Source organism: Phasianus colchicus, chromosome Z (assembly GCF_987193195.1).
Source record: "Phasianus colchicus chromosome Z, bPhaCol1.hap1.1, whole genome shotgun sequence".
Taxonomy (NCBI): domain Eukaryota; kingdom Metazoa; phylum Chordata; class Aves; order Galliformes; family Phasianidae; genus Phasianus; species Phasianus colchicus.
In genome coordinates this window covers 67,688,837-67,713,156 of record NC_143476.1, presented here as the reverse complement: position 1 = coordinate 67,713,156, position 24,320 = coordinate 67,688,837, and the positions used below count along the sequence as shown (strand labels likewise).

The 24,320-nt window shown below is 38.2% G+C and overlaps 2 protein-coding genes across 3 annotated transcripts; one reads left to right on the top strand and one right to left on the bottom strand.

The window, feature by feature from the left end:
- Positions 1 to 516: 516 nt before the first annotated feature.
- NSA2 (NSA2 ribosome biogenesis factor) lies at positions 517 to 4,535 on the bottom strand. Its single transcript, XM_031609321.2, has 6 exons — positions 4,399 to 4,535; positions 3,999 to 4,186; positions 3,228 to 3,378; positions 2,698 to 2,877; positions 1,379 to 1,571; positions 517 to 775 (listed from the first exon to the last, which is right to left on the bottom strand). The coding sequence occupies exons 1-6, from the start codon at positions 4,399 to 4,401 to the stop codon at positions 708 to 710; spliced, it is 783 nt and encodes a 260-aa protein (XP_031465181.1). The 5' UTR covers positions 4,402 to 4,535; the 3' UTR covers positions 517 to 707.
- On the top strand, positions 4,522 to 24,316 carry GFM2 (GTP dependent ribosome recycling factor mitochondrial GFM2). Of its 2 annotated transcripts, none has more exons than XM_090132626.1 (21): positions 4,522 to 4,844; positions 5,141 to 5,230; positions 5,959 to 6,043; positions 6,803 to 6,848; positions 8,105 to 8,202; positions 9,268 to 9,393; positions 9,770 to 9,858; positions 10,981 to 11,069; positions 11,304 to 11,364; positions 11,457 to 11,642; positions 14,726 to 14,806; positions 16,614 to 16,762; positions 17,207 to 17,350; positions 17,422 to 17,521; positions 18,116 to 18,305; positions 19,848 to 19,924; positions 20,416 to 20,554; positions 20,717 to 20,902; positions 22,283 to 22,398; positions 22,623 to 22,805; positions 23,266 to 24,316. In XM_090132626.1, exons 2-21 carry the CDS (start codon positions 5,168 to 5,170, stop codon positions 23,392 to 23,394), a joined length of 2,337 nt encoding a protein of 778 aa, XP_089988752.1. In that variant the 5' UTR covers positions 4,522 to 4,844; positions 5,141 to 5,167; the 3' UTR covers positions 23,395 to 24,316. The 2 variants fall into 2 exon arrangements, with proteins under 2 accessions (XP_089988752.1, XP_031465175.2); XM_031609315.2 differs by having other exon boundaries at positions 4,522 to 5,019.
- Positions 24,317 to 24,320: the final 4 nt, after the last annotated feature.

Sequence of the window (24,320 nt, the reverse complement as noted above, 5' to 3'; positions counted from 1 at the left end):
CCACAAAATTCTTGACTGGAAGAAGTCAGTGTAAAGCAGTTTTTGTTCCCTGTACTTTGAAGATGGAAGCTAAATATATGCTACCAGCTGATGCTTACAACTTTCACTTTAATGTTTTTTAAAAGCACTCAAGATTGCTATGGTTGCAACCCAATAATCCTTGAGATCCCAAGCCATTCTATGATTCTAATATGCTTCCCTTCCTGCACACTCACATAGCACCTGTGATCCAAACCCATCCTTCTCCAGGGCAAATACCAAACTCAAGAGTTAAATTTCTAAGGTCAGTCTGCAGCAAGACTGCATTCTTCTACCTCTACTGCATCCCCAGCAGCAGGATGCAAGTTCTTATGTATCTCCACAACTTTAGCTTTACAGTAAACCATCACAGGAGATAATGGCTGTACTTCCTGTCACTAGGGATGTGAGCTAAATATAGAAAATAATCTAAGCTGCTTGATTGCTGTTCTAGAATCATGAAGGTTAAGATCAAATCCATAACATAGTAACAAAACATAAAAATTGAATCTCTTTATTTGGACAATGGTCAGATAAACAAATTTTAAATATAAAGATCTGAACAGTCTTTCTGGCACACTTAAGGGATCAGCATGCCTGATTGGTTGAAGGTTCCAGAGATCTTCCAAAATTATTGAAACTCTGTTGATTTTGTAGAAGGCAGTGTCCAATGTGTAGTATCAAACAATTTAGACAAGGAGAACTGCATTAATGCAGCCATCATTTTCTGGATTGTTTGTTACTTGTGCGTATTTTCCTAAAGAGAAAAGGAAATTAAAATTTATATAGTAAATTACAATTCTTCCATTTTGAAAATTTAATCCACAAGGCCCCTTGGGAGTGGAAGAAATTCCTGTTTCAAAATTGAATGTACTATGAATCTAAGTATGCTTTCTGATGAGCTGCAAACGTCAGTTCTCAAAATATCTTGCTGACGCTGTCTTTATAACATACCCAGAACCTTGAGGAATTCATACAAATCATAGGTTCTGTCACAGTCCAAGTCTCACTGTTAAAAGTTAGATTCTATGAAGATGTTTGTGCACACAACTTTCATTGAAAGCACAGAATAATCATTCATAATTCATATGGACAAGTATTAACAGCCTTGTAACATTGCTTGATATGACTGCTTATGTCTTGCAAGTCCTTTTTCTGATCTTCACCTAATTTGATGTTCAAATGTGAACTGAAAGCCTAAGATTAAAACTTTTTAAAGCTGTCCCAGAGTTGCTTCTGCTACAACCAAAACTCAATAGGGATAAATTATGACACTTTACAAGACATGGGCTTCACAATACACTCAGGCAATAAAGACTTAAAGCTCATTCTGAAGTGCTGCTACTGATTAAGTACTTACCCCAAATAACTTTGCCCCCTTGTGTCACGAGGCCCAGTTCGCTCACATTCACTTCAATGACAGTACCTTTGGTAATTACACCCAAACTTGTATACAAAGGAGAAGAAGGATTCTTTTTTACACCAAGGATAGGCAGGCAAAAAGTAGCTTTAAGTTCAGGATGTGTCACATGTGCCTTCTTGAAACGTAAGCCCTGTAGCACAAGGTGTTAGAAAACATTAGTATATTCTTCAAGTCCTCACAGCTAATTTAACACTTCTAGCATTACATCCTCAGATTTATGCATTTTATGAATCCAAGAAGAATGAAACAAGCCAGAACAGGAAAGTAATTTGCTTACTATAGGAGGCTTGTTAAGAACTTGATTAATGACAAAGTTAGGTACTTTTTTTTTAAATGGCTAGTTTCAGAATGCAGTTTTTTTAACAGTATTAAAAGAAGAATAATTGCTTCCATGACTAAAGTGCATTTCATGAAGAAGTGAAGTGTTTATTGTAAAGCATTAGCAGTTTTTAGACTTAATTTTTTTCCTTTATACTTGTAAACCTGAAAATGCTTTTCATGGATTGTGAACTACTAAACACTCATCTATTACACCTCTTTCTGTCTAGGTACCTGTGCATTGTAATGGGGACTTTATCACTGAATACAATATCACTTTGTGTGTCAATAAAATCTATCCAAGGCTTCTACTCAGTATTTATATAAATAAACTACACTGTCATAATGAATCTGATTTTTCTTCTTTGCTGCTAGACTGCTAAGGCCTGCACACTGCTACTTGTATTTGTGTAAGAAAAGGCCAGGCAGATACAACAGCTTATTTGCATACTGTCACCACTGTGCATTCAGCTTAGCTAACAAATCAGAAGGAAGGAGTACTTGAGTATGACAACAGAGTTAGCCCCTGCAGCTGACAGAATCCTAGCAGCTTGAAAAAAAAGAAGCTTTTGAAGTGCTTCTGCTGAAGATCTTCCCATGCTAATTTGAGAACTCATGGCTTTATCTTATTGATGTCATCTCAGTTATGGGAGTCACGACATAAATATTCCAGTGCAGACAGTAACTGCAGGGGTACCTCCAGCTAGTCTAAGTTCAGATTTCAGAAAGGAAAGTAATACGAATATTCTAAATCAGTAGTAATCAAGTGCATTATCATAGAAGGAAGTTCCTAGATGAAATTTCACTCTACTTAGTCTGGCTTTCTAGATGGTCTTTAAGGTCCCTTCCATCCAAAACCATTCTGTGTGATTCTTTGCCAAACCCAAAACAGTTAAAATAATTACTACCTAAATATTTGAAAGTTTCAAGAACATTACCATTGGTCGAATGAATCGTTCATACTTAGGAGGTTTCCTAGTAAATCCATCTCCAACAAAACAAACTTTTGTAACCATTCTCTTCCAGGCCTTCTTCTTTCTCTTTCCTGTACGAATCACCTTTAAAACTTCTGTTTCTCCCTGTGCACGGACCTTCGGCAAAGGAACTTCCCACTTCCCCTATAGGAAACACAACTGTCATTAGGTATGTGCCATTTCTAAATGAAACAGGATAATCAAAATATAAAATAAAATTTAACTAATCAGAGTAGTTGTAAGCCATGTGTTTTATGCAAACTAATAGCTACTTACAATAGCTACTTATTTTAATTAGCATTTAAGCTGACAGAAATCAAGACTTTGCATATGCTAACTTTGCTCAAGGCACCTATGCTATTCAAAGTTTTAGCTTTTGTACAAGATCAATAATCAGACCTTGCTTGTAAGCTGGATGCCACTTAAGCATCAATAACACAGTGATCATCACCACAAGAAATACTAAGTATCTGAATTTCAATCCAGCTACTTACAGCTTTTTCTTTTCGTTTCTGTTTGATCATGTTAGAGAGAACCTTAGCCCGGGATTGGCCCTCTCTGTCCAGCAGGTATGCTGGTACAGCTCCTTTAGGTGTTTTTTCCTCATTCTTTTCCTTTGTATTTCTCTTCTCATGCATCTTAATTCTTCAAGGGGAAAAAAACAGCAAGAACAACATAGTATTAAGAACAGAAAAGAAGCAAATTTTGAGATACAAAAGGGTAGGCTGTGCCTATTCAAAATACTCTTTAAAGTAAGTACAAAATTTATATTTAAGGAACAGTGCCCAAGTACTTTTCATAGGAAGCCAACAGTTTCTCTTAACACAACAGCTGGCAGACTAGAGCCTCTGAAGCCTGTCAGTTCGTTCAGATTGTAATACAAGAGTCTTACCGAGGAACTGGCTTAAAGCAAAGGGCCTAACAGACAAAGCCAAGCCTATTCTGTAGTCATGTTGCCATTAGACTGAAAGCCAATACAGCGTTTTTGTATTCTGCCACGACTACATTATTGCAATTGCTACTGCTAATTAATGCATGTATTAAGGAATGCTTTTAGGAACAGAGTCGTTCATTGCATTGGTAACAAATAAATAAATAAAGGCACTGAGAAGAGAGGACATCAGAAGCGTTTTAAGCTCTCTGTCCCAAAATTAAGCAAGATGTAAGAAGTACAAGGTGCCACGCAGCTGACAGCCAGGACTTTGTGGCTGTCTCAATCTGGCAGACGCCGTGCAGAAGCACAATGCCAGGACAGCGCTACTCACGTCTTCTTCATCTGGATCTTCTCGGCGTGCCGCTGCTTGTGGTACAGCTTGGCCTTCAGCCCGATCATCTTCTTGGCCTTCCTGGAGCGCTCGTGAGCCTCGCGCCCTTCCTTCTTCCTCTTTCTCTCATGGTAGTCCAGCCGGTAGCCGTACCGCTTGCGGTGCAGCTCGATGTACTCGTTCTGCGGCTGTGGGCACAGGACAGCGAGTTTAGTGCCTCACGCCGCCGGGACGAGACCGGGGGGCACCCCATCCTCACGGGACAGCGGGGCCGCTTCCCAGCGTCCCCAGCATCCGGCCCCGGCCCCGGCCCCGGCCCCCGCCTCCGGCCCCGGCCCCCGGCCCCCGGCCCCGGCCCCGGCCCCCGGCCCCCGGCCCCGGCCACCGGCCCCACTCCTACCATGGCGGCGGCCGCACGTCGCGCTCACTCCACGCCGCTCCCCCCTGCGCAGCGAAAAGGGCCGTCCCTTTCTCAGGCCTCCCCGGATGGAAACGCGCCCCGCGGCGCTTTGGTTCCGCCTTGGGGGCGGGCGGCACCCTGCTCGGCCGTAGAGCTGCGGCCCGGCTCGGTGGAGCAAGAAAGGGGCGAAACGGGCAGATAAGGCCGGAGCGGCTGTTCGGCCGCCTGTGTCTGTCGGTCGGCGGTGGGACTGAGGAAAGGGGGGTAGCCGCGGGGGAGCGCAATGAGGCGCGCACCTTCCGGTTCGGCGAGGCGCCCGCCGGGCCGGCTCGGCGCTGTTGTGCTGTGCGGCGGCTGGTGGTCCGTCCTGGGGCACTTTGGCGATGTAGCGTCTGATTTTATCTGTTTTAAAAAGCGTACTTTTCACCACCTTGAAGAACAAAAGGGTGCGTTTCCCGGACCGGCGCTCTGTGCGGAACGCGTTGCTGCGTGTTCCGCTCTGCTGGCTGCGGCTTTCCATGGGAGATGCGCTCACAAACCGTGAGTGTGTGTGGCTGTGCCGCGTGGTGAAGGACCCGCAGCACTGCGACTGCAGTCTGACGAGGGAAACAGCAATCCGAGGTGAAAAGCTGTTGAGTTCTCTGATGTGGTCATGTGAAAACAGCGCCCAGAAAGGGCAGTACAGCTCCCAGAAAGCAGTAGGCCTTCGGTGCAGTGCTTATCTTATTTTATTTTTTGGCAGGGATCGTCTTTAGAGACAGCAGCCAGAATGTGGAGAATCATGAGGAAGTTTTCAGTGAACGCATTGAAATTGTCCGCTTTGTGCAGTCAGGTAAACGCCTTCCCAAATTTTAATACTTAATGCCTGAGTTTAAAAAGATCACCTAAGTTACACCAACTAAACCATTTTATTGCATTTTGTTTTATTTTGGTCTTTCGAGATGAAATAAACAACATAAACTCTTGTTGAGGTTGGGCTTCTCATATGTCGGAATGTGGAAGTTGTGTTATTTTTTTCTAAAGTCTTTTAAACACCTCTGATACACAACATTTTCTACTGTTGCATTTATGTGGTATTTAGGCATGTATAAAATGGCTACTGACTTGTTTTGATAATGTCATGCATTTTTACTGGGCTTCCCAAATACTGTTGAGGTTGCACTCTTATTTAAGCTCAGGCTGTGCTGCTACTTCCACTCTGGTGGTAATTTCAGTTTATGTAAATACTTAGTGAGCATCAGTTGATTCAGATCGTGTTTATATTTCGTTTTGTACAACTGGAAAAATTATGCCTATCATTGCCCAAGAAGGTTGTGGATGCCCCATCCCCAACATTCAAGGCCAGGCAGGATGTGGCTCTGGGCAGCCTGGTCTGGTGGTTGGTGACCCTGCACATAGCAGGGGGGTTGAAACTACATGAGCATCGTGATCCTTTTCAACCCAGGCCATTCTATAATTCTGTTATTCTACGATTCTATGCCTATGAATTAATAATGAGTTATGATTATTAATTCATTACTGTGACAGTTGTGTGTGTTCTCTATTTCCTTCCATTGCCAGCATGCATGTTTCAGGAAGCCAAAAGTTACAGTCCTAAGTGTGACGCAGCAAAACAGCAGTGAAAGGAACTACAGCTCTCCACCAGGTATGCCTTTAAATTGTATTATTATTCTTCTGAATTTAATTTATGACTTATTACTAGGAGTTACTTAGAAGTGAGTAAAAACACTTTCAAAGTTTCATTGGTAATATTTGGCATTTGAAGCACAGAGTGATTAAAAGGTTCAAGGACTGGAAAGAATGGGTTTGAATTGCTGCTGTTATCTCAGTAGTTTTGTAGTAGATTTAGGAAGTAAGAAAAAGGGAAAACAAAGGTGGATAAAAAGCCAGATTAGCTTTGAAGGGTGCAGTAATCCCTGGCCAATTGCCTGAAGAATTAATATTAAGAAGTCATTGGCTAATTGCTGATAGCCAGTCTGCTGCACAAAAGCAAAGAGAGACATCTATGGTTGAATAGAAGGAAGTCTGAAGTGAAGATCATTCTCTTTTCTTTGCAGAGTTAGGGCCAAAGAGAGTTGTGGCCTGGTTAGGTCACTGCTTCTGCAAAATAAGACTTCACTGATCTGATGATACTTTTTTTCTTTGTTTTTTTCCTGTTGTTTCCAAGTTAAAGCTCTGAAGAGTTCCATGTGTGAAAGAGAGTGAGAAATGTTTTGAAAGTGAAATATGTATCTTTAGTAATTTGGGATGGGTGAGAATTAGGAGTTTTCAAGAGTTGTGGCTCTGAATCTTTGGTTTTGGATAAGCTTTTTAGGAGTTTTCTTAATTCACTTAATTTTGTTAAAATGAATAATTTCTTATTGGGATCAGTCTGACATGTCTTTTTTGTTTTCTTTGTCTCCAGGAGATGTTAAATCTCTGCGTTCTGTCATTAATCCTCATATATCCAGGTACGTCATTGTAGCTTATTCTCCCTATGTAACTGATAGTGAGAGGAACTGATGTGGTACAGTGTCAAGGGTTGTTGCTATTGGTGTTACTTAAATACATGTTTTAAATTGCAGTTCATACTTCCTTGTTTTCAACTTTCTGACGTTTCAATGTGTCAGAGAGATCTTGAACTGAAAAAAATGTGAGTCTTTTGATTGTGTTGAAATGAAAAATGATCTCTCAGAGAAGCTGAAGGTCCACAGTGATTGCTGATGGGTAAATGAGGGGGAGGAACTTCTTGGCATGCAGTCCACCACCATGGGCAGCACTGTATTCCTTGTGTTTAGCTGTAGAGGTGATGGCCTTATTAATGAGGGCAAAGCAATTAGGGGCTGGGCTGTCATAGAAATGACATGAGGGGTGCAGTTCCTGTATAAGACTGCCTCTGTCTTGAGGGTTAATTCAGCTAATCATAATGATGGCAGCTGATCATAAGCCTGCAATGAGAAGAGCTGCTTGGAAAACAGAAAAGATCTGTCTGAACAAAATCTCATACAACTTCATGAGAACTTGCATGCTAGATTTGAGACATAAATATCAACACTTACAAATATCTTATGGGCAGTGGATGGGGCCAGGCTCTTTTGAGCGGTGCCCAGTGACAGGACAGAGGGGCAGCAGGCACAAACTGCAGCACAGTAAGTACCATACGAACATGAGGAAAAACTCTACTGTAATGGTGACAGAGCACTGGAACATGTTGTCTAGAGAGGCTGTGGTGTCTCCTTCTCTGCAGATATTTAAAACCCACCTGGACACTTTCTTCTGCAACCTACCCCTGCTTTAGGGGTAGGGAACCTGCTTTAGCAAGGGCCTGGGCAGTATAATCTCCAGAAGTTCCTTACCAACCTCTTTGATCCTGTGATACGTGCAATGGACTGTTTTGGTCCCCAGGATTTAGGGGTTGGAACATACAAGAAGGTGATGGGGCTGTTTCCATCCATAGAGGGGACGTGTGAGTGCAGAATGAGGCCAAGCAGGTACAGAAGTGAAGTATGGAAACCTGTTCCAGATCTATTGAGTATTGTCATTTTGAAGAAAATTCACCATTTCAGTGCTATCATACTTCAGAATCAGCACATATATTGTATCAGTTAAGCGACAGGAAAAAACCCTGTTCATCTTGTGTGCTGTGCTTAGTGAGTGTGAATTGTTCACGCCAAAAACGTCACTGGAAAAAAAGTGCCACAGTAAAGGCTGTTTTTGCTTTATGCAGAATCCGTAACATTGGTATCATGGCCCACATTGACGCAGGGAAAACAACAACAACAGAAAGAATGCTGTATTACTCTGGATACATAAGAACACTTGGAGGTTAGCAATATATATATATCTATTTATTTCCATAGCTGTGAGAGATTTGACAATTGTGGCAATCTCATGCAGTGAGATTGGTGGTACAATTTTTAGCATAGAAGCCTTTGTTTCAAAGTTGTTCTTCAATTTAATGAAATTGTAATGTGTTTTCTATTGTATTTGAATGTGGTTGCACTTGTAATTCTAAAGCAGTTGAGAGCTTCTTGATTCATTTTTTTTCTTTTTGTTTTTGTACATTATTTGTTTAACACTATATTTGTTTAACACTTACTCAGAAGTTCGTTTTGTTTTATGTGTTGTTCATTAATTGTTTTGGCAAAGCTGCTCCTCCGGATCCATTTTGATGTGTCAAGGGGCCAGATTACCAAAAACTAATGTGTATTTTAAGTCCTACCACAGTAAGAATTCCTTTTTGCAACAACTCTCACTGAAATCTTTTAAGACTGAGAAAATCAAAGCAGCCTTCATTTATGGTACCTTTGACCTTTTAAATTTAGTGGAGTTTCCTCTGCTATACAGGAGAATGTTAGAAGGTGTGAGCCTTGGGGAGTGATTGAACTTGGTGGTATGCTTATTTGAAAATATGGGACTTTCTCTCTTTGTATTAAAAATAAAATTAATAAAAATTCTTAGCTTTTAAACTGAACTTTAACTTTGAGTTTCAACTATTAAATTCTAAAATTTAAGGTTGTATAAAAAGAGTGCAGCCTGTCGTTTCAAAAGTGTTATTTATTCATGATTTTTGGACCTTGCTGTAATTTTTTAAGTTTCTCACAGTGCTGCTTAACTTTTAAGTTTCTCCACAGTGCCGTTCTTTGATTAAAAATGAAAAAAAGGTTGATGGAATTGCTTGTTTTCAACTTACAAATGATTTGTTCCTTACATTGGCAACCTGGGTGTAGGGGCCGATGTTATAATTCCATGACTTAGAGTAGTTTTCATAACTTGATCATTTACGAAAGGGGGAGTATTTCCAAATATCTCTCACTGTCTTTATTTCAAGACAGCTTCGGTCTTTGAATTATTTATGTACCTAGCCGTAATCCTGTTTCCTGCTCACAGATGTTGATGATGGAGACACAGTAACAGATTTTATGGTACAAGAACGAGAACGTGGTATTACCATTCAATCTGCTGCTGTTACTTTTGACTGGAAGGACTACAGAATCAATCTGATTGACACCCCAGGTACTGTGCTTTAGTGGTACTCCTGTAATAATGTGAAAGAGTAGATGAGGTGAAGCATTGCTGAACTTAGGTCCTGAATGTAGTGCGATATTTGGCTGGCTAAATTGCTGCAGTAAATAAGCCTGCACTGAGCTCTGTTGACTTTTGACTAGTTAGTCTTTTCTGCAGCCTGGTCTGACTTGTTTAAGGTCAGCTCAGGAACAGCCTATGTGTTTCAAGGACTTGAGGGTGTAGTTCTCTGAAAGGTAAGACAGTAATTATGATGTGTTTTTAAACATTAAAGAAAAATGTTGTAATGATCTGTTGATGTTGCCTGTTTGAGTTATGATAATGGCAATTCAGGTTATGAATTTGAGTTGTTTCAATTGTTTTTTAGGTCATGTGGACTTCACATTGGAAGTTGAACGTTGCTTGAGAGTCCTGGATGGAGCAGTAGCAGTGTTTGATGCTTCAGCTGGTGTTGAGGTAAAAATGACTGGTAACTTTTTTTATTTCCAAATTACCTAAAAGAGGCTGAAATGATTACCTTAAATGTATAAGAATTCCTATGGTAATGAGGGAGAAATAAATGGGGTTCTCTCTAAAGTTTATTGTTGCTTTGGTTACTGTTTTGTTTTGGCTTTTTGCTTTTTTTAACAAATGCAGATTGATATGAAGGCTTCTGGCTAGCTCCAGCTGTGGATAGAAATGGGCATCTCTTCACATCTCATTTTCTGCTTCCCAACTGTGCCCCGTTTAATAAGTTCATTGGGGCATAATGCAGAAAATGTGTAGCCAGGCTGGTGTTTGACTTTTACTTGATGCTTCAATTCCATAGAAAAGTTACATGTCATGTGGAACACTGAATTCAGTGCGTATCTTTTCGCTAGGTAATGGATGAGGGAACCCTTGGTCAGTGTTAGTCACATTTTTAACATACTACTGGAAAGCATTTACTTAGTGTTGTATACGAGCCTGAAACCCTCCACAGCCATCAACAACAAAAAATTAGAGCTGCTTGTGTTTTGTTTTGTTCTGTTTTTTTCTGAAAATGTGTAGGAAATGTATTATTTCCATGTGCTGATAGCAGACTTTTTCTAAATCTGCACTGACTTCTAAATACGCACTTTCATGCATACCTGTTTTAACTTTCAGTGGAAAATGAGCCTCACAAATGACACAGCAGTATGTAAATAATTAGCTTAACCACACTAATTTTTTGTGTTCTCTGTGTAGCATCAGAAGTACATGTATAAGTGTTTTGGCAGTGTCTTAAGTGTTAAGTGTAGGTTACTCCATTGAATAACTTCACTGTAGATCCCATGTAGTGCTTATCTTCTCTCCATGTTCTCTTTGTTCTGTGCCCTTACTGGACAAAAGACAACAGATGAAGGAAGAGCTGTGACAGAGCTGTTTGTGGAGCTCCTCTGTGTGGCTAGATAAGGGCTTGACACAATGCATTCAGCATAGTTCCCCTCTCTACTCTGAGCTCAATCTCTTAGCAGCAGGAGTATAAGATGAAGGAAAGATGCTTGACCTATCATCTTAGGAAATGTATATATAGTTCCTCTGTCAATATTAATGTTACCATTTTGCCTTTTTGTGTAGGCCCAAACTCTGACAGTGTGGAGACAAGCAGACAAACATCAGATACCACGAATCTGCTTTTTGAACAAGATGGACAAAAACAGGGCAAGGTATTCATACAGTTCTTTTAATCACTGTTAAAAACCTCGTAAGAGAATGTTTCTGGTCAGGTTGAAGTTGAGCACAGAACTAGTGATTTATGCTAATATGTACTGTATGCATCTTTAATTGTTTGGTTACATATGTTGTGTAATTGTGGAAGTACTTTTTACAACAAATAAAAGTTAACTTTTTTTTACTGTATTATTAAATTTATTGTAACAATATCTGTTGTTTTAATATAGTTTTACATATGCTGTTGAGAGTATCAAACAAAAGTTGAAGACAAAACCTTTGCTTTTACAGGTAAGCTTAGAAATTTACCTGCATTTTTTTTTTTTAATTGAACACCTTTATTAATTTTTTTCAACTCTCTAAAATTTCTGTTCTACTTGCAGTTGCCTATTGGGGAAGCCAAAACCTTCAGAGGACTGGTTGATGTTGTGACTAAGGAGCAAATGATTTGGAAACCTACATCTGATTTGGATGATGGAAAATTTTTTGAGCAAAAGCCACTGCTAGAGACGGATGATCCCAGGCTGTTCCAAGAAGTCCAGGATGCTAGAAATACCTTAATAGAACAAGTAAAGTTCTAAAGTAAATGCATAATACATTTAAAACAGTTATTTAGAACAAAGGGACCTTTGAAAGCATCTAGTGCAGTGATTTGCTAAAAACAGGGCTAACTTCATCTTTAGATTGGGTTGCTCTGGCCCTTGTTCAGCGGTGCTTTCAGGTTTCAAGGATGGAAATTGAGTCTAGGCAACATTGCAGTGTTTGATCATTTTTGCAGACACATTGTTTCTTTTTGTCTGTATGGAAACTTCCTGAGTTGTTACAGCAGCAGTTCTTTTCCTTTCCTTGTGCACCTCTCTGTAAAGAATTTGGCGTTGTTTTCCCTGAAACAGTCCCATAATCATTTCAGATTGTGGGTAGTAGGAGGCAACATATACATCCTTCCTTTTCCCAAGTTCAACATACTCATCTCTCTGGGCCTCCCACTATGTTCTGACATACCACCTTGTGGTTTTCAGCTGGATTTCCCACTGTTTGTCTATTTCATTTGTGCTGGGAAACCTAAAACCACAGTGTCTAAGATGTAGCTTCACAAGTAGAGGGTGAGTAGCTGGTGATAACTGCTTGCCTTTATCCACTCAGTACACTTACTGATATAGCCCATTATGCAGTTATAATTTGTCAAAGGGTGTGTTGCTGATTTATTCTCACTGGTCAAGCAGGACCTGAAGTTGTCTTTAGCTCCTTTAGACTTCCTAGGTATTTGATCCCCATTCTGTATTAGTACATGGATTTGTCTTGTCACAGGTTCAAGGTACTGCATTTGTCCCTGATGAACTGATTTCAAATTTTCTTTGTTTGCTTTTCTTTGATAAAAGACTTTTAGTGCATATTGTGACGTATGATGGCAGAACATGCTTAATATAGACACAGAGCTGGGCTCTGTGGCTGCATGTTACTTGTGCAAAATGGCAAATACTCCCTATTTCATAAATAGTGAGCTCATAAAAAATAGACCCTAAATTTAGTATCAAGTTGGTTAACATGGCATCTTTTGCCATCTTAGATCCCAGAAGATACTTGGAACATTCATATCGGGCTTAAACCCAGAACCTGCAGCTTATTCATACCCTTCTGGAATGACAGCTAGAAACTGGATGTCAGGGTCTGTTCCAAGTGACGCTAAATACTATGCTAGAGGAAACTGGATCTCATCATAAAGAGCAGATCCATCCATCAAGTCCATTGGAGAGATGAGAAGAAATTGTAATAGAAGCATGGTTTGCCTGATCCTAGCATCTAACAGGTTTTGCAGAGTTGAGACAGTTTAGAAGCGTTGAATAATAATAAAGTGAAAGAGTGCCTGTGAGCTATGCAGATCCTTTGAAATAGTTTCTTTCCAGACTGTTTTTCTTTGAACTAATACTTAACCCGCATTGTTCTGTGTAAATACAATGGTAAGAGCTGGTTGTACTTGAGAGACTCCAAGCACATCTTATCTCCAAGTTAAAAAGGTGATTTTGTAACCTGTTTGCTTTTCTGCAGCCTAGCACTTTAATTGCTTTTATACAGCCTTAGAAATGTAGTAGCAGTTAAATCCAAAAGTAATGCTTTATATGCAAAAATACAAGAATTTAACAGTTATGTTTGTCAGAGGTTTTGATCGATTTTGCTATGAGAACTCCCTTCCATGTGAATTTAGATCACATATTGCTAGATATGATAGATGGTGCTGGGCTTTCTGTTCCATGTGAAGCATCAGTCTGAGTGGTCCATTTTGATGTGCTCTGAGTTCTGTAAAATACACCTCGTTTTCAGATATTCAGGTTTTAAATGGGAATGTTGTTGCTAGCCTCTCCTCTTAAGAAATCTCAGATAGAAATCAGGATAAGAACAGTGTTTTTTTTAGTCTTTTTTTACTGTATTTTTTTTCTTTAGCTTCTGGGCCCTTCCTGAAGCAGGATGGGGTGGCCCAGTAGTGTGATAATTCAGATAACCTCCTGTTCCTAAAATATTTTTTGCTCTTCTTTAATAATGTTCTTTTTAACAGAAATTTAAAATGTAAAATTTAGTAATTTGACTACTGGTCATCTCTGGTAAACTTGGCTTTCATTTAACCAAATAAACACAAGATTACTTTTCTCTCATGTTTTATCTGTTGGCTTAATTAGACTTCTAATTGCTTATCAATGATTTCTTTCAATATTTGGTCAATTCCTGTCGTAGCTACTGGAGGAACCATAGTACCTTAGTGATGTGCAGTGGAGCAATGGTATATATGAGTCAAGGTTTGAAGTTTATTTAATTAATAAACTAATCAGAACAGTTTGGAAACACAGATGATCTCTTAGGCCTACAAACTTCTGACATGAAGAAGGTCAAAATACCCTGAAGGCTTATCTGTTGTTTTTTCCTTTTTTCTAGCTGCATCCACTGGCTCACAAAAGTCACTTTCTGCTTAGTTCAGATTTCAGCTTTTTTACAGCTCAAAGTATATTGTTGTGCCTTCCATGGCTGTCACAAGGCTTCTTCATTTTTGGGGACACATCCCAACATTCTTTTTCCTACTGATGTCATGCCTGACAGTAGATGTTTACTTTTTTTTTCCCTTGTGCTTTCTTGAAACTATTATTTGCATAATTTTCTCTGTAAAACTGATTCTGTAAAGGCTCTTGCTTTTTTTCTTCAGAGGAGATTAATTCTGCAGAAGCAGTATAAAAGCCTTAAACACTGGGAAGGACTGCAAAAGCTTGTCCTATCTAGCTTATGCTGTCACATAGAATATAATTAAAATACTGCATTTTAAAAAATAATTCAACATGCTTTGCTTAGCTCTCACGATATTTGAGATTATTGAGAGAGGGATGAAACAGTTTTGCTTATAAGTAACATTCTGTAATACAAGTGAACGATCTATTTTTTAATGTGAAATTTAAGTGATATTCATAAATCTGAGCAGAAAATTTATAATAACCGAGTTGAGATAGGAGATGTGAAATGTGTCTTCTGTATTGCTTAAGTTTATGATCTCTGATATCTTTAAAAGCTTAATTCCTTCTCTATTTGACTGTATTTTCTAACTATCTAAGATTTGTAACCTATGTGGAATCTAGTATTTACCAAATAATAAGGCAGAACTATTCTATTGAAGGTTGCAGATCTGGATGATGAATTTGCTGAACTGATTCTAGAAGAACATAGTGAAAATTTTGACCTAATACCATCCAACAAGGTAATTTTTACCTTTTGTTATTTATAAATAAATTTTCACTATCTTTCATTTTGAAGGTTGGGACTACTTTGCCTTTGGCATGTGCAGATACAGTTTTACAGTTGTGCATTTTTTAATGAACAAAAAATTCACCAACTTTTGTAGTGATTCGAAGGTATTGTGAACTTAGGACAAAATACATTCAAGCTTAATATGAATTATATGTGATAATATACTAATGGTAATTCTCCATCATGCAGGGCACAGCTGTAACAGTTCAACCTTTATGGGTGATCTTCATTGACAGGCTGCTGCAAAATAGTTAAGAGAAACATGAGTGAAATCTCCAGATAGAATCAGCTTGATATGTGTAAGCTACAGAGTCTCACTAACAAAAACAGCATTTCTGTCACTAGGACTTGGTTGGCTCTTGAGACATTACATGTTGAAACTGGTGAGGCAAAACTTTCATAATAAAAAGGAGTGATTTTTTTGTAGTTTGAATTTAGTAGCACAGTCTCGCATTCTCTGACTGGAAAATGATAGCCTTGCTAATATATTTTTTTAATTGGTAGAAGTGAATAAATTAATTATTCTTGTCTATAAATAACATATTTATGCCTGTCAAGTTTGTGCTGGAATAAATGGGCTTTCCCAATAAGGTTGTTACACAGGAAAGATGAGAACTTATAAATGCAATGCCAAATAATGACTCTACTAAAACAGCAGAGCATAGGTACTTTCAAATGGAGGAGTAGAAGCTGGCAAAGCTTATAATCAGTGTGAAAGTAACATCTTCAAATGAAAAGACATAAGCAAAAATCACCGTTGTTTAAAATCTTGAAACAGGATCCTTCTGAGTAATTTAATGAAGCAACTAATCCTTATTGGACTTGAGAACTGGGCCTCTGCAGGCTACCTCCAGCCAATGGGCAGCACTGTGCATGCAAGAGTAGTTACTGACAGTAGTTCTAATAAGTAGCTTGGCTGTCCATCAGCCACTCGTGTGCTTGCAGATGGCACTGCCCTGCAACAGCACAGTGCACTTTCTGTGCAGACACTGCTGCCCAAGACAAACATGCTAGCTCCAGTCATCTTTTTTTATTCTGTGTTGTGTGCATTACTTGCTATAACCTGCTTATTCCCAGTTTCTGGAATCACTTTATGAACACCTGCTAACTGCAAAGCCTGTCTGATTATGTGGTAATAATTTGCATGTCAAAGTGGTACTTCAGTACAATGTTTGAAGTCTGATTGATTGTCCTTGGGCATTTTTTTACACACTAATAGTCTTACTGTCATGATTAATGAAGTGAAAAAGGCACTGTTTACCAGTAGTAAACATTCTTTGTTAATTTTTTTTTTCTGTAAATGAAAAAAATCTATAAAAGAGTTTGTCATTTCCTCGGTATTTGAGCAAAATCTGATAGTAATATCTGGTAGCTGGAATGCTGAGGTCAAAGTGCTGTTCACAACTCAACAGAAAGCCTTTTTTTTTTCTTTCTTTCTTTTCTTTTCTTTTTCTTTTCTTTTCTTTTCTTTTCTTTTCTTTTCTTTTCTTTTCTTTTCTTTTCTTTTCTTTTCTTTTCTTTTCTTTTCTTTTCTTTTCTTTTCTTTTCTTTTCTTTTCTTTTCTTTTCTTTTCTTTTCTTTTCTTTTCTTTTCTTTTCTTTTCTTTTCTTTTCTTTTCTTTTCTTTTCTTTTCTTTTCTTTTCTTTTCTTTTCTTTTCTTTTCTTTTCTTTTCTTTTCTTTTCTTTTCTTTTCTTTTCTTTTCTTTTCTTTTCTTTTCTTTTCTTTTCTTTCTTTTCTTTCTTTTTTTTTTTTGCAGCTACAGTCTGCTATACGCAGAGTCACCCTAGCTCAGAAGGCTGTACCAGTGCTGTGTGGCAGTGCATTGAAGAACAAAGGAGTGCAGCCATTACTGGATGCTATTACTATGTATTTGCCTGCACCTCATGAGCGTTCCTATGAGTTTCTGTAAGTGGAGTAAGAAAGAGAGGGTCAACGAAAAGGAAAAGCAAGTAGGAAAAGTATATATATAGAAAATAATATTGACCACTAATATCTTTACAAATTCTTACTGGTTTTAGATGTTAAATAACAATAAAGATGTGCAGACCTAAAAATAATCAAGTAATCAAATTGCTGTGCAATTAGAGTTCCAGTCTTTTAGTCTGAGAATACTGACATTTTACAGTTGGAGTGATGGAGCCCGGGGATCATCTCTAGTATTGACTGAGTCACATGACCTCTACCATATTTTACTAGAACTGGAAAAGCTCAAGTTAGCATATTTGGTACATGTGTATCAATAAGATGTCTCTGCTAATATTGCAGTTAGAAATAAACAGGTTCTTAAGTGTGGGTTTGAGGTGGATTAGTCCTATAAGTGTGCTTTTTGTTGTGGCTTCTGTTTTGCAGAGAGTGGTACAACAATGATGACCTGTGTGCCCTGGCATTTAAAGTTCTCCATGATAAGTGTCGTGGACCATTAGTTTTCATTCGCATTTATTCGGGTTCACTGAAACCTCAGTCAGCTGTATATAATATTAACAAAAGTTGCACGTGAGTACAAGCAGGCTGTGGGTTAGTGTAGCATTTGGATGTCATGAATAATTAAATGATTTAATGTACAGGGAGAGAATGAGCCGTCTGCTCTTGCCTTTTGCTGATCAACAAATTGAAATACCATCACTAATGCCTGGAAACATTGCCCTTGCTGTTGGCTTAAAACAGGTAATTGAAAATACTTATTTTTAAAGAAAGCTCGTTTTACTAGTGTGTCTTCCACCTCCATGCTACTGTATCTCAAGTATGTTCATATCTTGATGGTTGTTATATATGCAAATTTGCATTATTTTAAGTATACATAATATACTTCCTCCTAAACTGAAAAATTACAGTGCAGACATGTAAATAAATGATGTGAGAAAGTCTGTGCTGATACATGGAAAGAGCTGAACCTCAAGACATTGTATTTTAGTAGGGTTCTAACCTTATATTTATGATATAACTCTCACAGTACCAATGCTGCGTAATGCCTTAGGGAGGCCTCAGAGTGATATTGAAAATTAGTTTTAAAAAACCAGCAGTTTAAGTTGAAATATGCTTTTTTGTAATGCTCCCATTAGCTGACTAATCAAGTGTTTCAGTGCCTGAGTAAGCTGGTTAGATATCATTTGCCCAGATTTTCCAAAATGTAACCTATTCTGGAATGCATAAGCACATTTTCATATACCAATGTACTGTTCTCTCTCTTTGGTTTAATTTTAACAACTCCCATCCCCTGCTGCTTCCTCTCTTGTGGAATCACTGGGAGCTGATCTGTAGAGTGCTACTGGAGATACACTAGTGTCATCAAAAGCTTCAGCTGTAGCTGCAGCACGCCAAGCTGGAAGGAGTGCTGGGGGAGAGCAGCGGAACACCAGTGACATAGAGAGACTTCTGCTGGCAGGTGTTGAGGTTCCGGAGCCTGTCTTCTTCTGTACCATTGAGCCTCCTTCAATGGCTAAACAGCAAGGTACAATGCAGATACAGAGGAGGAAAGGCATTTTAGACTGTGGTTTGCTATTACTACAGTGATTTTTTGTGTTTGAGAAAAGCCGTAATTCTTAATTTTGAAGGCATAGAGGCATTTGTATCATAGAACAGGCTGGGCTCATCTAGTTTCAACCTCCTTCTGCTATGTGCAGGGTCGCTAACCACCAGACCAGGCTGCACAGAGCCACATCCAGCCTGGCCTTGAATGCCTCCAGGGATGGGGCATCCACAGCCTCCTTGGGCAACCTGTTCCAGTGCGTCACCACCCTCTGTGTGAAAAACTTCCTCCTAATATCTAACCTAAACCTCCCCTGTCTCAGCTTAAAACCATTCCCCCTTTTCCTATCACTAGCCATCCTCGTAAACAGCTGTTCCCCCTCCTGTATATATGCTCCCTTCAAGTATTGGAAGTTTCTTCCTTTCTTTCGTATTGTCATGCTTAGTTTTGCTGCATGTTAATGTAGCAAATAGTTACACAAGGATGCTGTGCAGTGTCTCTGTACAGCTAGCCTTGAGCTATCTTGTGTTTTTTTTCAGTCAGCATTCACAGTTTTATAGTATGGTGCAAAGTCTCCTCTTACCAGAAGTGCTATATGTCTAGTTAGGGTTTGTCTATGCAGTGTGACCTTTAATCTTACTGTCTTTCACAAGAATCTGTACCAGAGAACCTGTTTGAAAGTTTTGACAATCTATTGACATTCCAACATAGCTGAGCATGGTTGGAGGGTGAAGGCAAAAGAAAAATAAGTACCACTGTAGTATGATGGCATGGAGCAAGGTGGAATGTAGATTTTGCACCACCTGTCTTGCAGTCTGAGCTGCTGGGTTCCAAGTTGTTTCTGTCATGTTTTTTTTTTTTTTTCCAAATTCTGTGAAGTAGATAAATGCAGTTTCAGCTGTGAGTTTATTTTTCCATCATTGCTGTTTTTTTACAGCTGTTTTCTTTGGCAATTGTACAAGATAATGGGGAATCAGAAAAAAATATTTGCATTTTAACTTCTTGTTGAACTCATCTGTAAAAATGTAGGTAAATCACCTAAAGATGGCAATTTTTCTTATCTGTAAAAAGGGAATGGTGCTTTTTACTGTTAGATGAAACACTTACATTTTCATGTATAACTTTATACAACTGTAAAATACAACTTGGAAAAATGTATTTTTCATGATAGAATTTAAACAGGTTATTTTTCCAATAAGCTATTTTTAAGTGAGATCGTCATTTTATTCAAAAGCTTCTGTCTCTAGATGTTGCATGGAGATTGTTCAGCTTTTGCTTGGTGTCATTAAATTTTGCTATTTAAGAAGACTAATCAGTTATGGAAGCTGTCTAGCATGCAATTAATATGTTGAGAGAAGTTGCAAGTTGCGTGTAATTTGAGTGTCTACAAAAATACATGCTTCTCTAGGGTCCTTTAGACTACTTCTGAGAATAAGCTGTGACCCTACGAGGAAAGTGATGTTTAGGGATTCACCGTGATTCTCAAATTACTCTTTGGATATGTTGTTTGTTGTTTATGTATAGACTTGGATAATGCATTGAGCTGCCTTCAGCGTGAAGATCCAAGCTTAAAAGTGAAAATAGATCCTGACACCGGGCAGGTAAGATGAATCTTCTATTCCTCACCTTGTAATTAAACTTTATTTTAGAACTGTCAGGACCACTCTTCAGTTACTTTACATACTTAGATTACTGTGAATGAAAAGCTTATCTCAGTGTTCGTATCGTGTAAGTACAAAGCTGTGAGCCTCTAAACAAACTAAAATTGAACCTTGTGCACATGTACTTTACAGAATAAAGGAGGTCATCCTATTTCCTGCATGTTTTGAGAGTTCTTCACGAAGTTAGAAGAACTTGAATTTTATGTAATCTTTTTTTACTTAATGGTTTTACAACAGGAATTGCTGTGTCAGTTAGGATGTTTCTTGGATTACATGAAGTAGTCCTGTTTTCTTTTTTTCTCAGGGCTCCTTAGAATTTGAAGTACTTTTAAGAAGGTATTAAAAGTCCGTGAGCCCTTGTTTTAACAGTTCTTATGAAAACCTAAGTTTTCTATGTTCTTCTGCCTCTCTCTTAACTGTCATCTCATTAGACCATTCTCTGTGGCATGGGAGAACTGCATATAGAGATCATTCATGACCGAATCAAACGTGAATATGGAATAGAGACATATTTGGGACCACTTCAGGTAGCCTACAGAGAAACCATCCTGAATGCTGCACAAGCCACGGGTAAAAAGAAGGAATCTAAGAAATATCTTGTATCTTGTTCTGTTACTTGATTTACTTGAAAAGATCTCTCATTATACTGAATTGCTTAAAATTCATCTGGAAGTTACTTAATTATGTGTTGTTTATTTCCCCACCGAATTCCTGTTCATTTGTTTCCTGAAGATGTATTGGATAAAGTAATAGGAGATAAAAGACACTTTGTGACTACAGAGCTAGAGGTGAGGCCTGTGTCAGGAGAAAGAATGGTGACCAAACCTATCATTGAGTATGCTGAGAGTGTCATTGAAGTGCTACCCAAAGAACTCCAGGAAGCAATAGAAAATGGAATCATGAATTCATGTGTTCAAGGTAAAGGAAGTACTATAACAGCTACACTGGTCTAACTTTTCCGCAAGAATCAATCCAGTATGATTCTGGGAGAAAAAAAACATCTGGTAGCTTGAAAGCAAAAACATATTAACTATGAATATACTTCAGGTACAAAAGAAGTTCTGGAATTTTCTTAACTGCAAAAATGGCTACATACCCCTTTTACCATACCAGCAATGGAAGGCAGCATGCCTTTGGTTTTAATTTTGATTGTTTTTGATTTCTTCTAAGTCAAATTATAATATTCATTTTCTTTGGTATGTTTTTGTGATCTGGTGTAATAGGTAAGGCACTTGTTTGATGACATCATGTAAAGCATCTTGAACTGGTTTTGGAGGCCAACATGTCAATACCACACTTATATTATTTACTGATTTTTTTTTTTAAATTTTCTGTAAATTCATGAAAGTATATGAAGTTTATGTACTAATATATTAACAAAATAAAAAGTCTTATCTAATTGTAAAGTGTGGGGTCTCTTAAAAACTGTCTCTTACATTTAGCTTAAAACATTGTTTAGTAATTTGTGACCAAAGGACTCCCCCTTACAGTAAAACTAACATGTTGTGATTTAATAAAAGAGAATTACTACTGAAAAGGCAGCATGTGGTGTTTCTTTTAAAATTGCTTTGTCTCTGGCTGTGAAATGAGTCTTGACTGCTTTTTTCACACACCACAAAGACTCTTCAAAATTGTGCAGTCTACAGCATAAAATTCTTATCACTAAAGGCTTTTTTCCTTTAAAAATCCATCTAGCCATGTGTTCTGCAGGAAAAAGCTTTATGTATCTTTTTTTTTTTTTCCTCAGACATGGTTCAAGCACCACATCCAGTCTGGTTTTGGTCTAGTTAAGATTTCTTAGTTTTGTAGTGAGTTAAACTGCACAGGTTACTAGAGAGACAGGTGATCTTTTATGGAATCGAGTTAACACTGCAGTTTTGGTAATATGTTAATACTGGGAATTTCCTGCAGCCACTCTCTGTTGAACATACAGAAGATATTCTGCTTTTAGGTTAAACAAGAGACTCCATTACTTTCTTTTTTTCAGTTGATGTCTTTTTTAGCAGATGAATTTCAGATATTTTAAGACAGTTGTTTGGATGAGTGTCCTCAGGAACTTTAAATTCTGAAAATCGTTAGCTCTGTTTTTGATAAGGAGAATAAGGAGGTTATGAGTCTTTATGCCTTTCTCTGTAAGCAAATAGCCATGCCCTTGGAGACATAAGGAGGAGAAGGGAAAGAGAAAAGTGAGATCCTGAAAATCCTGGAACTTTTTTTTTTCCTCCTCTGTGTCATAATATTCTGAAAAGAAAGTGTCTGTTTTTTAATGCACTTTTTCTTCTTTTTCTTTCTTGTTAGGACCCTTGCTAGGTTTCCCTGTTCAGGATATAGATGTGACTGTGCAGTCACTGACAGTGCATCCCGATACCTCCGACACAATGATATCAGCCTGCATCTCCCGTTGCTTGCAAAAGGTATAGCAAAGCTGTAAGCTGTTGTAGAGCACAGAAGCATGATGTATCACTGAGAAAACAGAGGTTTATCATTATCTGGCAATTGTTCTTGAACAGTGTAACTCTTGCTTGGGGAATTTTGGAGGTAAAAAGTTCGAGTGGCAGTACTAACGAACCATATAAGCATTTCTTACATCAGTTTTTTTAAAAAGGATTTGTCATAGCTCTCCATCATTTCCATGCAGGCTTTGAAAAAAGCTGGTATTCAAATTCTGGAACCCCTGATGAGCCTAGAAATCACAGTAAGTGAAGATCACCTCAGTGCAGCACTTGCTGACCTTGCACAGCGAAGAGGCAGTATTCAGGAAATCCAGAGTCGCCAAGATAACAAAGTTGTGATTGCTGCTGTTCCACTAGCAGAAATGATGGTATGTAATTGTTGTAAAGCATAAGAAGACTTACAGACTTCAGATCGCTCTTCCTGTTATGTATAAGCAAATTTGGACTTGATGTTTTTAATTGTATTTTAATTATGGGAGGTCTGAAGCAAGTTATTCAGAGGTTGCGTGGATTTAGAGCATGTTTTGTTACTGCGCTTGCAAACTTAGTAGCGTTTTGAATGTGATTCAGTTTCTAAAATGGTGTGTTTTCAGTTTTATGCCAGAACAGTAGTAAAAGCTGGTTTTACAAAGAATAGTTAAAAAAAGAAGGTGACAAAACAAGGTTAATTTTTGTGTGCGTTGTGCTTTTAATATAGTAATGTTAAAAAAATTACTAGAATGTTGCAGTATACTTAAGACTCTGTCCCTTTTTCTCTAGGTATTCTCTGCTAATTTATCTTTTCTCTGCCCTGAATTAGGTGATATATGTTTTCTGTTTTTTGTTCAGGGCTACTCAACAGTTCTGCGTTCGTTAACATCAGGCTCGGCAACTTTTACTTTGGAGTTAGCCAGTTATCAAGCCCTGAACAGTCAAGAGCAAAGTGCACTTCTTCAAAGGAGGATGGGGTTGGTGTGACTGCTTTGCTTTGTAGAAAAATAAAGATACGACCTATCCTCCATACTAAATATTTCCAGGAAACTACCTATGTTGACCAGTATGTTCTTCTGCAATTAACTGATTGTGGTAAATGATGAATTAGCTGCAGCATGATTGCCATCTGCTTTTGACTTTCCAAGGGAACATTCAAGAGACTGTGTTCTTCAGGCAAAGCCTTTTAATTGCAGGGCAGCCCACTAGAGATGCAACCACAATCTGCTGCCTTGGCAATCCTTATCTTACAGATAACCACAATGAGAAGTGATGCAAATCCTTTGTAAAGGAATGAGCACTACGTGCATATTAGTGTGTAAAAGAGACTATTTCTTATATACTAAGTAAAGTTTGTGAAGTCTGTAAGTTAATGTCTGTGAATGAATAACTACAGTTTTGTATCTTGATTCGTTTTCAGCTGTAGACAAGACTGTTCAAGAATCACTTTTAACTATAAAAGTATGTTTCTGTATGGCTAGAAATCAACGTGAAATAGAATTTGGGACACCAGATATAACTTACTTTAGAGTTTGTTTTAACAAGTACCTGGAATATATGGTGCATCTGCAAATAGAGGAAGCAAAAAATACAAGAATCAGAGTTCTCCCCCAATAACAGTCCCCACCTGTTACTTCGGTGTACACTGAAGATTTTTCTGATGTCTAAGAATGACTGATTGAAGCTTTAAATGGTCAGGTTTTGCCATCTATTACAATTTGACATTTGCAGTTATTTGGAAAAGTAGCAGATGACAAAACACTTTGACATATAAAGAGCAGACTCTCAACACAAGTAACTTTATTTTTCTTCATTTTTAGTTATGTAAAGACTTCATAGTGAAGAATCCCTCTTCCTAATTAAAGTTTGATATGGAACTAACCTTTAGGATATAGATTAAAAGAAAAAGGTCT

Bases quoted from the DNA above. Each gene is read 5' to 3' on its own strand.
- GFM2 (XM_090132626.1), top strand. From the start codon at position 5,168: ATGTGGAGAATCATGAGGAAGTTTTCAGTGAACGCATTGAAATTGTCC. The intron at 17,351-17,421 runs GTGAGTACAAGC...TTTAATGTACAG, and splicing joins AATATTAACAAAAGTTGCAC to GGAGAGAATGAGCCGTCTGC. The intron at 22,806-23,265 runs GTATGTAATTGT...TTTTTTGTTCAG, and splicing joins TTCCACTAGCAGAAATGATG to GGCTACTCAACAGTTCTGCG.
- NSA2 (XM_031609321.2), bottom strand. The intron at 2,878-3,227 runs GTAAGTAGCTGG...TGTTTCCTATAG, and splicing joins AGAAACGAAAAGAAAAAGCT to GGGAAGTGGGAAGTTCCTTT. The intron at 776-1,378 runs GTAAGTACTTAA...TTTTCTCTTTAG, and splicing joins AGGGGGCAAAGTTATTTGGG to GAAAATACGCACAAGTAACA.